General features: G+C 39.4%; 1 protein-coding gene across 3 annotated transcripts in view; it reads left to right on the plus strand.

The window, feature by feature from the left end:
• The window catches only part of LOC126237516 (E3 ubiquitin-protein ligase CHIP), a 143,774-nt gene that overhangs the window by 109,484 nt on the left and 20,831 nt on the right, over window positions 1-13,459 (plus strand). For all 3 annotated transcript variants that reach the window (XM_049947684.1, XM_049947685.1, XM_049947686.1), the window contains exon 6: window positions 2,823-2,939. In XM_049947684.1, coding sequence (XP_049803641.1) covers window positions 2,823-2,939 — 117 coding nt within the window. The remainder of the gene's footprint in view (window positions 1-2,822; window positions 2,940-13,459) is intronic.

Here is a 13,459-nt window from a genome sequence, read left to right on the forward strand (position 1 = left end):
GTTTGCAGAAGTTATTGAAAAGGCTGTGTATGTAAGGATAATTGATCATTTTATATCACACGATTTGCTATCAGATGTACAGTTCGGCTTTAAAAGTCGTTTAAAAACTGAAAATGCTATTTCTCTCTTCTCTGTGGGGTACTGGGTGGGTTGAATAAAAGGTTTCGAATGCTAGACATATTTTTTGATTTAACTAAGGTGTCTGATTTTGTTGATCACAAAATATTGGTCCAGAAGTTAGACCATTACGAAATATGGGGAGTAACTCACAATTGGTTCACCTCTTACTTTAGCAACAGGCAGCAAAAGGTCATTATTCACAGTGTTGAGAATGGCTGTGACGTGGGGTCTGAGTTGGGTACGGTCAAGTGGTGGGTGCCCCAGGGATCAGTGTTGGGGCCACCTCCTGTTCCTTATTTATATAAATGATATGCCCTTTAGTATTACAGGTAACTCCAAAATATTTCTGTTTGCTGATGACATGAGCTTGGTAGTAAAGGATGTTGTGCGCAACATTGACTCGGTTTCTAATAGCGCAGTTCGTGACCTAAGTTCATGGCTTGTAGAAAATAAACTACCACTAAATGACAGTAAGACTCGATTCTTAGTTTCTAACACACAATTCAACAAAACCTGACGCTTTAATTTCACAGAATAGGCATATGATTTGTGAAACATTTGTAGGTGTTCAGATAGATAGTAAAATGTTGTGGAAAGCCCGTGTTCAGGATCTTGTTCAAAGACTGCCATTTTTACTATTAGAACAGTATCTGAAGTGAGTGATCGCTTGACATGAAAATTAGTCTACTTCGCTTATTTTCATTTGCTTATCTCATATGGTATATTTTGGGGTAACTCTTCCCATTCTAAAAGGAAATTGGCTCAGAAACAGGCGGTTCGGTCAATAAGTAGTGTAAGTTCACGAACCTCTTGTTGACCCTTGTTTACAAGTCTGTGTATTTTGACATTGGGCTCTCAATATATATAATCCTTACTGTCATTTCTTGTTAACGATAGTAGCTTATTTCCAAGAATAAGCAGTTTCACTCAGTTAATACTCGGCAGAAATCAAACCTGCATTTTGATTGGACTTCCTTAACTCTTATGCAGAAAGGTGTACAGTATACTGCTGCAGCCATTTTCAGTGAGCTACCACTCGAATTCAAAATTCGTAGCTGTAATCCACACGCTTTTGAAATTGAAACTGAAGAGTTTCCCCATGGGTCACTTCTTCTATTCTGTCCTTGAAAAATTAAGCTCATTCTTGTATTGTTGATTGCGTTTACTTAAACTTATGGATTGACTTTTTTCAGGTTCATCAATATTTTATTTTTATCTGTTATTACTTTTATGTTGTAATTTCATGTACTGACATGTTCCGTGACCTTGGAGACTTGCTCCTCAATTTGGTCCTATGGAACTTGATGTGTAAATAAAAAATAAATATTGTAGGAAGTATGTAGTAGATAGGAGTCCAGGGATTGCCAGGGTGAGGAGTGTATTGGACTTAGGGAAGTGTTTCTGGAAAAGACCAAGGGATTTGAGGAGGGACTGGTGATTGTGTTGAATTTCTGAAATAGGATAATTATGGAGCTTATAGGTGGGCATGACTTGACAGCTGTAGGGGCCCATCAACCTGGTAACCTCTGTGGCTTGTAACCACAGTGGTGGAGCCTTTTTTGGCAGGTAGTGTTATAAAGTCTGGATCAGTTTTTAGGTGGTGGTTTGCAGTTCTTTCTGAGGATTTGACATTGGTTTTCACGTAGAGGGGTTTGGGGCTGATAGTGAGGGGAGGTTTTTGAGATTATGAAATTTTGGTATCAGGGGATGATTCAGTGCAAGTAGGGGTGGATTATGGTTAAAGGGAGTAAAGTAAGCAGAGTTCAGTATTCATTTTGAGTTGAGTGTGATTGGTAGTGTTGGTGGCAAAAATAGGTTTCCACTGCTAGGACTGGGAGGAGGATAGGTGGTCTACAAGAAACCCAGTATGACTGAATTTCAGGAGCCATATTGTTATTCCACCATATGTTTTCCATTGTTTGCAAACATAACTCGAATATTCACCTACAATTGTTAGGACAGGACAGTTGGTCAGTTGTGGCCTTGTTGAAGGAACCATCTCAGTATTTGCCTTAAGTGATAAAAGAAATCAGGATGGCCAGGCACAGCATGAACCTCCATCCTCTTTAATCTGAGGCCAGTGTTCTATAAATACAATCATTGTGCAAATTTTGATTGCTGATGTTCAACATGGAATCCTAGAAGAAAGTTACCATTACTCTTCTTCGTGGTCCTTACATTTTTGTAACCTTATGCAACACCCTGCACAGACCTTTCTAGGCATTTTTCAGACTGTAGTACTGACCTGGATGCCTAGTCAAACTTACAGTGGATGGATTCATGTTTTCATCACTGGTATATCTGTTGTGGTATGTTTGAAAGAAGAGTAAAGTACTCTGAAGAATAACAATTTCCGGCCTATATCATTCTGTATTTAATTCGTAGAATGTTGCCTCAGTAGATCACTGTCTTCTATGGTGCTTGTGAAATTCAGCCAAATTGACTTAAACTGTAGAAGCCTATCATTATGCATTAGTGTAAGATCTTTAATTCATTTAGAAACAAATGTAACATTTTAGATTATGTTTGGATAACCACACTCTTAATTCATATAAACAAATTATCTATCCAGATTCTAAAACTATAAATTTGTTCATTTATAAGCGATGCTGTTTTTGCCACTTTTATTATTCGTGTGAAGTTTATGCCACATATGTTATATGTGAAACCTGAGAATTATGTCTAATAGTTTAATTTTACAGAAGCGGGATGTTCCAGATTATCTGTGTGGAAAAATAAGCTTTGAGATCCTTCGTGAACCAGTAATCACTCCTAGTGGTATAACTTATGAGAGGAAAGATATAGAAGAACATTTGCAGGTAAGCTAGTTCTATATTACTAAAATGTATTTTATTAATTAATTCTTTTGAGCAATATAAAACCATTATTTGGATAGATGGTTAAAACTGGAAAGGTTGAGGAAGACGGAGAAAGGAAATGAAGGCTGTTAGTGCAAACAAAAATGCCAGAAATATCAGACCACAGTACTATACCATTAATAAACAAGGAATGATACAAATAATTATTCAGTAAATACAAGTTAATACAGAGCTTGATAACTTTTCTTGATGAAGGTTCTTTCTGAGAAGAAGATAAATTAAATTGTACAGTGGAGCATAAGATATCAGAATGATGTTTGTGAGACGTTGTCAGCATAAGCTATGTACTGTAAATTGAATGTGTTAGTATTTATACAAATTGCAAAAGAGCTCATAATGTTTGCAGTACCAGAATTACCTTTCCTGGAAGTCTGAGAAAAACCAAAGATGAAATATTTTAAACTGGTGGGGAAGTGATGAAAGTTATTTCAAGTACAGCCTGAGAAAGGATGGATAAATAGAAATTCCCAATTATTTTTCCTTAGTCATCTCTCTTGTGGATTTACTACTGATGTAAGTGCTCTACTGTTATTGTCTACATTACCCACAAGATGAGAGGATAATGTCTGCATTCATGGAATAAATGAAGCAGTTACCATTGCTGCTCCTGAATACACTATGTCGTCACTACTGTCAGGCATTTCTGTTCCACAACTACACAGAGATTATTAAAGAGTTTCTTAAGAATATTTCATCACTCAGGATAATTTACTGTGCAAACTAACACATTGATTAGCATTATCTGAGACCGGGCATTTCAATTTATGTTTATCATAATTTCCTTAAATCAGTTTGGATGATCTCTGAAAACAGAATGTATATTACCATCTGAGATATATTGATTCTCAGGTTAAGTACTAAATAACAACTCCTCAGATAAAAAGATTTTTCACTGTATTGTCATCAACAGGGTTCCTATGGCCATGTCTTCGTTCACTGTCAGGTTATGTTGTTAATGGAAGCATGATGTGCTTCCTTGCTTAGAGACCACCTTCACAAAACATTTACAGACTGTTCCAATTGATAATTTGCATCCTGTTACAGCTTGAAAGACTTGTTTGGTTGTTTCTATCTGGTGTCTGTTATGTCAGATGGTGAGCAAAAGCTAATGCTTGTATCTGTCAGTACTGGTGTGAGGTTTGTTGTTGTTGTGGTCTTCACTCCTGAGACTTGTTTGATGCAGCTCTCCATGCTACTCTATCCTCTGCAAGCTTCTTCATCTCCCAGTACCTACTGCAACCTACATTCTTCTGAATCTGCTTAGTGTATTCATCTCTTGGTCTCCCTCTACAATTTTTACCCTCCACGCTGCCCTCCAATACTAAACTGGTGATCCCTTGATGCCTCAGAACATGTCCTACCAACCGATCCCTTCTTCTAGTCCAGTTGTGCCACAAACTTCTCTTCTCCCCAATCCTATTCAATACTTCCTCATTAGTTATGTGATCTACCCATCTAATCTTCAGCATTCTTCTGTGGCACCACATTTCGAAAGCTTCTATTCTCTTCTTGCCCAAACTGTTTGCTGTCCATGTTTCACTTCCATACATGGTTACACTCCATACAAATACTTTCAGAAACGACTTCCTGACACTTAAACCTATACTCGATGTTTACAAATTTCTCTTCTTCAGAAATACTTTCCTTGCCATTGCCAGTCTACATTTTATATCCTCTCTACTTTGACCGTCATCAGTTATTTTGATCCCCAAATAGCAGAAATCCTTTACTACTTTAAGTGTCTCATTTCCTAATCTAATTCCCTCAGCATCACCCGACTTAATTCGACTACATTCCATTATCCTTGTTTTGCTTTTGTTGATGTTCATCTTATATCCTCCTTTCAAGACACTATCCATTCCGTTTAACTGCTCTTCCAAGTCCTTTGCTGTCTCTGACAGAATTACAATGTCATCGGCGAACCTCAAAGCTTTTATTTCTTCTCCGTGGATTTTAATACCTACTCCGAATTTTTCTTTTGTTTCCTTTACTGCTTGCTCAATATACAGATTGAACAACATCGGGGAGAGGCTACAACATTGTCTCACTCCCTTCCCAACCACTGCTTCCCTTTGATGTCCCTCGACTCTTATAACTGCCATCTGGTTTCTGTACAAATTGTAAATAGCCTTTTGCTCCCTGTATTTTACCCCTGCCACCTTCAGAATTTGAAAGAGAGTATTCCAGTCAACATTGTCAAAAGCTTTCTCTAAGTCTACAAATGCTAGGAACGTAGGTTTGCCTTTCCTTAATCTGGCTTCTAAGATAAGTCGTAGGGTCAGTATTGCCTCACGTGTTCCAATATTTCTACGGAATCCAAACTGATCTTCCCTGAGGTCGGCTTCTACTAGTTTTTCCATTTGTCTGTAAAGAATTCGTGTTAGTATTTTGCAACAATGATTTATTAAACTGATAGTTCAGTAATTTTCACATCTGTCAACACCTGCTTTCTTTGGGATTGGAATTATTATATTCTTCTTGAAGTCTGAGGGTATTTCGCCTGTCTCATACATCTTGCTCACCAGATGGTAGAGTTTTGTCAGGACTGGCTCTCCCGAGGCTGTTAGTAGTTCTAATGGAATGTTGTCTACTCCCGGAGCTTTGTTGCGACTCAGGTCTGTCAGTGCTCTGTCAAACTCTTCATGCAGTATCATATCTCCCATTTCATCTTCATCTACATCCTCTTCCATTTCTATAATATTGTCCTCAAGTACATTGCCCTTGTATAGACCCTCTATATACTCCTTCCACCTTTCTGCCTTCCCTTCTTTGGTCAGGACTGGGTTTCCATCTGAGCTCTTGATATTCATTCAAGAGGCTCTCTTTTCTCCAAAGGTCCCCTTAATTTTCCTGTAGGCAGTATCTATCTTACCCCTAGTGAGATAAGCCTCTACATCCTTACATTTGTCCTCTAGCCATCCCTGCTTAGCCATTTTGCACTTCCTGTCGATCTCATTTTTGAGACGTCTGTATTCCTTTTTGCCTACTTCATTTACTGCATTTTTATATTTTCTCCTCTCGTCAATTAAGTTCAATATTTCTTCTGTTACCCAAGGATTTCTACTGGCCCTCGTCTTTTTACGTACTTGACCCACTGCTGCCTTCACTACTTCATCTCTCAAAGCTACCTATTCTTCTTCTACTGTATTTCTTTCCCCCATTCTTGTCAATTGTTCCCTTATGCTGTCCCTGAAACTCTGTACAACCTCTGGTTTAGTCAGTTTATCCAGGTCCCATCTCCTTAAATTCCCACCTTTTTGCAGTTTATTCAGTTTTAATCTACAGTTCATAACCAATAGATTGTGGTCAGAGTTCACATCTGCCCCTGGAAATGTCTTACAATTTAAAACCTGGTTCCCAAATCTCTGTCTTACCATTATATAATCTATCTGATACCTTCTAGTATCTCCAGGATTCTTCCAGGTATACAACCTTCTTTTATGATTCTTGAACCAAGTGTTAGCTATGATTAGGTTGTGCTCTGTGCAAAATTCTACCAGGCGGCTCCCTCTTTCGTTTCTTATCCCCAATCCATATTCACGTACTACGTTTCCTTCTCTCCCTTTTCCTACTGACGAATTCCAGTCACCCATGACTATTAAATTTTCATCTCCCTTCACTATCTTAATAATTGCTTTTATTTCATCATACTATTCTTCAATTTCTTCGTCATCTGCAGAGCCTGTTGGCATATAAACTTGTACTACTGTGGTAGGCATGGGCTTCGTATCTATCTTGGCCACAATAATGCGTTCACTATGCTGTTTGTAGTAGCTTACCCGCATTCCTATTTTTTTGTTCATTATTAAACGTACTCCTGCATAACCCCTATTTGACTTTGTATTTATAACCCTGTATTCACCTGACCAAAAGTCTTGTTCCTCCTGCCACCGAACTTCACTAATTCCCACTATATCTAACTTTAACCTATCCATTTCCCTTTTTAAATTTTCTAACCTACCTGCCCGATTAAGGGATCTGACATTCCACACTCCGATCCGTAGAACGCCAGTTTTCTTTCTCCTGATAACGACATCCTCTCGAGTAGTCCCCGCCTGGAGATCCGAATGGGGGACTATTTTATCTCCGGAATATTTTACCCAAGAGGACACCATCATCATTTAATTATAGAGTAAAGCTGCATGCCCTCGGGAAAAATTACAGCCGTAGTTTCCCCTTGCTTTCATCTGTTCACAGTACCAGCACAGCAAGGCCGTTTTGGTTAGTGTTACAAGGCCAGATCAGTCAATCATCCAGACTGTTGCCCCTGCAACTACTGAAAAGGCTGCTGCCCCTCTTCAGGAACCACACGTTTGTCTGACCTCTCAACAGATACCCCTCCGTTGTGGTTGCACCTACGGTACGGCTATCTGTATTGTGAGGCATGCAAGCCTCCCCACCAACGGCAAGGTCCATGGTTCATGGGGGTAGGTGCTGTGAGGTAACATCACTATAATCCCTCCCGTTGTTCAGAATTAGTGCATTGTTCTGAAATTACTCTACTGTAGCATTTCAAAATTGTTAAGGCTTTCGTGGCCACTTGTTGACAAACTGCCTGTTGGCTTCTATCTCGGGTTCTTCGGTCGACGTTCATCTAATGATTTTACTGACGAGTGGCTGGTATTGTCAAAGCTTCACGCTCCATTGGCGGTGGTGAAATGGAGCCGAGCTCGCGGCCGCAGACTATATGTACCTGGCGCGCCAACGTCTGAGGGCTTCTCCGCGGTCATTTCTGGTGCAGTTCTCCTCTTGCTACCTGAGACGGTTGTTCGCTGCAGTACGGGAAGCCAGGATCTGTTTACCTTAAGGCTTTCCTCTTTCTTGTTGAAGGTGTTCGTGTGTTTTTGTATTTCTACAGTAGCAATGGGTACTCCACAAATTGTATTAGAAGTGTAACAGAGTCAAACACTCGGCGAAGTAAGGAATCAGAAAAAGGAAAGTTTTTTCACCTCCCGCCTATCATAGTATTTGCAGTGGATCCTGATACAGTTTGGAATTCCTGTGTGATGGTCCGGATAGATGTCTGCCTATCACACATTACGACCCTCTTCATCTGTCGGCGGTCTGTCAGTCAACACAGACGAGGTTGGCCTGTATGCTTTTGTGCTATACGTGTCCCTTCACGTTTCCACTTCACTGTCACATGGGAAACAGTGGACCTATGGATGTTTAGGAGTGTGGACCAGTCTTGCGTACAGATGTATGACACAAGTGACACCCAATCACCTGACCACATTCGAAGTCGGTGAGTTCCGCGGAGCGCCCCATTCTGTTCTCTCACGATGTCTGATGGGTACTGAGGTTGCTGATATGGAGTACCTGGCAGTAGGTGGCAGCACAATGCACCTAATATGAAAAATGTATGCTTTTGGAGGTGTCTCGATACTTTTGATCACATAGTGTACATACATACAGGTTCCTTTTAGGTTAAGGAATATGATCCATTAGATTTTGTTGTAATTTAAATTGTAAGTGCACTTATCCATTTATTTTACATTGTGTGTGACCTGTGGCTGCCAACCAAAATCAGCCACAGGTCTAAATTAGTACACAATGTCATCTGTACATTTACACATGACATGGTATACTATTTTCGACCTGTGGCTCATTTTGGTTGGCAGGTCCAGGACACACCCAATGCTAATGGAAAATAAAAGGAAATGTCCACTTACAATTTAAATGACAGCAAAATCTTATTTATCATATTCCTTAATCTAAAAATAACCTGTGAGTATATATTTCAGGAAAACAGTGAGAAACTGACTGAGGATGCAACAGCTGTGGTGAAACATGTTTAGGTGATAAAACAAAACAATAATATGTGTACTTGCAAAAAGTTGTCAATTCTGTCATCACTGACCAGCTGAAAGGTGACCACCTCTTCTGAACAAACAAATGAACTCACCCAGCACTTTTGTACAAAAGTTTGTCACTGCACATCGGCCACCATATCCTGCGTGGACTCTACTGTAAGATGATGTGTGATTGATTCGACTCCCCCCCCCCCCCCTCTCTCTCTCTCTCTCTCTCTCTCTCTCTCTCTCTCTCTGTGTGTGTGTGTGTGTGTGTGTGTGTGTAAAAAGCTCAAGTTATGAACTCATTTCATGTTACAATATGTTTAATCCAACCTACAACCTAGTCCACAAATGAAATTTGTGTTCACAGTGTAATACAATAGATCATATGATACTCTGGTTATTAATGCGACTACTTTTTGGTTAATTTTTTGTTCAGTTTTGTCTCTCACTGTGACACATCCATGATTTATTGCCAAACAGCTTTTCTTTCCCTACACAATTTGTGTATTATTTTTTTTGTATGATACCTGGAAAATGAGTTTTATTTAAAAGTAATAAAAATTACTACTATTTTTATCAGTTAATCTTCCTGTGATTCATGCAATTTATCCCATTGCTTAACAAATTTTACATCCTCTTTTATTCGTAGGCCTCCTATTTACGACATTGTAACTTGCTGATCTTACAATCTGTTTTTAGCTGTCTGGTAATTACTCTTAAATTAGTAATTAAGAGCAAATCAAAATATTAATTTTATAGTTGCAGCATGCACTCTGAGAATCCAGATGTGTGAACTGGATTTGAGATACAGTAATGTTAGATCCGTTACATTATATCCCACTCAGCAAACTGTCGCAACCCGAATTTATGAAAGAACAGTCATCTATTTCCTGTACAGAGATGCTAGTTGTAAGTGAATGTGGAAGGAATCCTTCATTGCAAAAGAGAAGTAGCAAATTACAAATTATGGAGATTTATACACAACCTGTAGCACATGTGTAAGAGGAACGCAGTAGGGTCATACCATGCCAATTGGTCTAGAGGTGCCCACATCACCATCACAGATTTTGATGAAATTTCCTATGAATAATTTCCCATGATGCCGGTAGACTGTGGTAAAGTTTCACGATCATGAATTCAGTACTTCAGAGGTATAGTCACTTGTGTGACCCTGTATCGCTACCGTCAACAATGCAGCCATGAGTTTTTGTCAGCAGTTTTTTAGATGTAATGTCTCTGGTAATGCATTTTGAATGGAAACAAAAGTAGGTCACCTTGTACACCTTTTTGCGCTCTCTGAAGTGAAATAATAAAAACAATTTCCTGAGCGATTTGCATATAGATAATTTGCAGCAGTCGCCCAAAAATGCAAATGCTTGAAAAAAAATTGAAATTTAGCATTTTATAACTGTGGAAGTAATTGCTGAAACTTTTCTTGTGATAACTTGTAAATACAAAGTCTTAGAAAACAATATTTCATTCGCCTACTGCTTTTCAATAATTGAAAAATTGAGGGCAAAGATAATGATTTTTGTAAAAATGCCAAAAGGCTGTTTTTGGCCCACTTCTACAAAAAGAGTTTTCTACAAACTCTTTTAAACTACACTACTGGCCATTAAAATTGCTACACCAAGAAGAAATGCAGATGATAAACAGGTATTCATTGGACAAATATGTTATACTAGAACTGAAATATGATAACATTTTCACATAATTTGAGTGCATAGATCCTGAGAGATAAGTACCCAGAACAACCACCTCTGGCCATAATATCGGCCTTGATACGCCTGGGCATTGAGTCAAACAGAGTTTGTATGGCGTATACAGGTACAGCTGCCCATGCGGCTTCAACACGATACCACAGTTCATCAAGAGTAGTGACTGGCGTATTGAGACGAGCCAGTTGCTCGGCCACCATTGACCAGACGTTTTCCATTGGTGAGAGATCTGGAGAATGTGCTGGCCAGGGCAGCAGTCGAACATTTTCTGTATCCAGAAAGGCCGTACAGGACCTGCAACATGCGGTCGTGCATTATCCTGCTGAAGTGTAGGGTTTCGCAGGGATTGAATGAAGGGTAGAGCCACAGGTGGTAACACATCTGAAATGTAACGTCCACTGTTCAAAGTGCCGTCAATGCTAACAAGAGGTGACCGAGATGAGTAACCAATGGCAGCCCATACCATCGCGCCGGGTGATACGCCAGTATGGCGATGGCGAATACATGCTTCCAATGTGTGTTCACCGCGATGTCGCCAAACACGAATGCAACCATCATGATGCTGTAAACAGAATCTGGATTCATCCGAAAAAAATGACGTTTAGCCATTCATGCACCCAGGATCGTAGTTGAGTACACCATCGCAGGCGCTCCTGTCTGTGATGCAGCGTCAAGGGTAACCGCAGCCACGGTCTCCGAGCCGATAGCCCATGCTGCTGCAAACGTTGGCGAACCGTTCATGCAGATGGTTGTTGTGTTGCGAACGTCCCCATCTATTGACTCAGGGATCGAGACATGGCTGCACGATCCGTTACAGCCATGCGTATAAGATGCCTGTCATCTTGACTGCTAGTGATACGAGGCTGTTGGGATCCAGCACGGAGTTCCATATTACCCTCCTGAACCCACCGATTCCATATTCTTCTAACGAGGCATTAGATCTCGACCAACGCGAGCAGCAATGTCGCGATACGATAAACCGCAGCCACTATAGGTTACAATCTGACCTTTATCAAAGTCGGAAACTTTATGGTACGCATTTCTCCTCCTTACACAAGGCATCACAACAATGGTGAACTGCTGTTTGTGTATGAGAAATCGATTGGAGACTTTCCTCATGTCAGCCAGCATGTTGTAGGTGTCGCCACCGGCGCCAACCTTGTGTGAATGCTCTGAAAAGCTAATCATATGCACGGCACAGCACATTCTTCCTGTCGGTTAAATTTTACGTCTGTAGCACGTCATCTTCGTGGTGTAGCATTTTTAATGGCCAGTAGTGTATTTTCAGTAGAAAGACCATGTTCTAAACCACCTGAAAAACTAGATTTGGTTTTGCAATGCAACCATATAAGGCCGTAAAAAACAATGACAAGATGGAGGTGCACTGAAAATGAGCCCATATTTGACTGGTACTCAGATTAAATCTGACATCTGTCATTATGTTGTACAATTGTTTTGTACTCTCTTGGGAAGACAATATCAAAAGTCTTGATGAGTAGGAAATGAGATAAAATCCTAATAATTTAAAAAAACTTCAAAACTTTTGTCACTGCTCATTGTGACATTGTCTTTTTCTGTTGTACCTACAGAATCAAACTGGTTGTAAACCCCACAGTTCAGCTGTGCATTACCAAGGCTATGGAGATGATGATAGTACAATTATTACATAACACTTGTGGCACACATTGTATAAATAGCCCATATGTTTACACCACTGTCAAATTGTATACATTTGGTGAGGTTCACAGCAGTGTTCCTGACTTTTTTTGTATTGATTGATGTTATAGAGAATTACTAGTACGTCTTTTTACTACGTAATGTGTCTGAAGCGCTACTTTAATTCTGGTTTATGGAATACCGTACTTTTCAATAGCATAGTTTACAGTTAATGTGGAACATAAGCATACACACAAAAAATTGTATAAATGTGTTGCTATGGTTCATGGTGGCTTAACCACTGTTGGTTCCTTTTAAAGTGAGAAAATTAGCATCCCCATCACCATAGGGGCTACACCCATTTGCTGTGCAACAACCTAAGGGTTTCTTTACTCAGGATCCCAAGCAGATGTTACATTTCTACAAGCATCAGAGGCCACAGGTAGAAAAGATCTCTTTCAGAGTCCTAAGCTTATGTCTAATTCAAGCTACTTGAAGTTTTTAGATGTTTATTAATATGCTGTAACTTTCCTGAGGAAAACTATACTACCAGCTATATGTTGTCACTGATGGGATTGTTTGGAAAGTAATTTTGAGGGGACAGAACCGAACAAATTACACTTTCAAAAGTGATTTCCTCAAATTATTAGAGCCGCAAAAGAGAGAGAGATAATGATTTTTATTGGATTCCTTGTTCCATTAAATTTTTTTATAAAAAGAATTTTGTTTCAGGTTTATCCCACAGTTACTTTCAGAGATATAAAAAGCTAAACTTCACATTTATTTCATACGTCTATTTTGTCAGTTGTCTTTGCTTCTAATTACCCACATGCAAATCACACAGGAATCCATGTTTTTTATTAATTCGCTTAAGAGAGAGCCCAAAAAGTTGTACAAGTGACATAGTTTTATTTCTTGCGAGAAAATATTTCCAAATATACTATGTTTCAAAGTTGCCAAAAACTCACTAGTGCATTGTCAATAGCTGCATAACGAGGTTAAACAAATGCTTAAATCTCTGAAAGCATTAAATTGGTGAAAGTAAAACTTTCGCTGTCTTCATTGGGAATATGTGAATGTTCAAACAAAATTTCAACAATATCCTTGGTGGTCATGCAAGAAGGAATCTTCTCTGAAATTAAACCAATTGGTGTGGAATGTGCAAGATCCCCTCGCTTCTACTGTTATTACTCAGCTTAGCAACGAGTCTGTAGAAGGTGTTATATGTGACGTACAGTATAACTGGTCAGCATTTCCACCTGGAATTTGCGAGTGTAAGTCGGACCTT

This window comes from Schistocerca nitens, chromosome 2 (genome assembly GCF_023898315.1).
Source record: "Schistocerca nitens isolate TAMUIC-IGC-003100 chromosome 2, iqSchNite1.1, whole genome shotgun sequence".
Lineage (NCBI taxonomy): Eukaryota > Metazoa > Arthropoda > Insecta > Orthoptera > Acrididae > Schistocerca > Schistocerca nitens.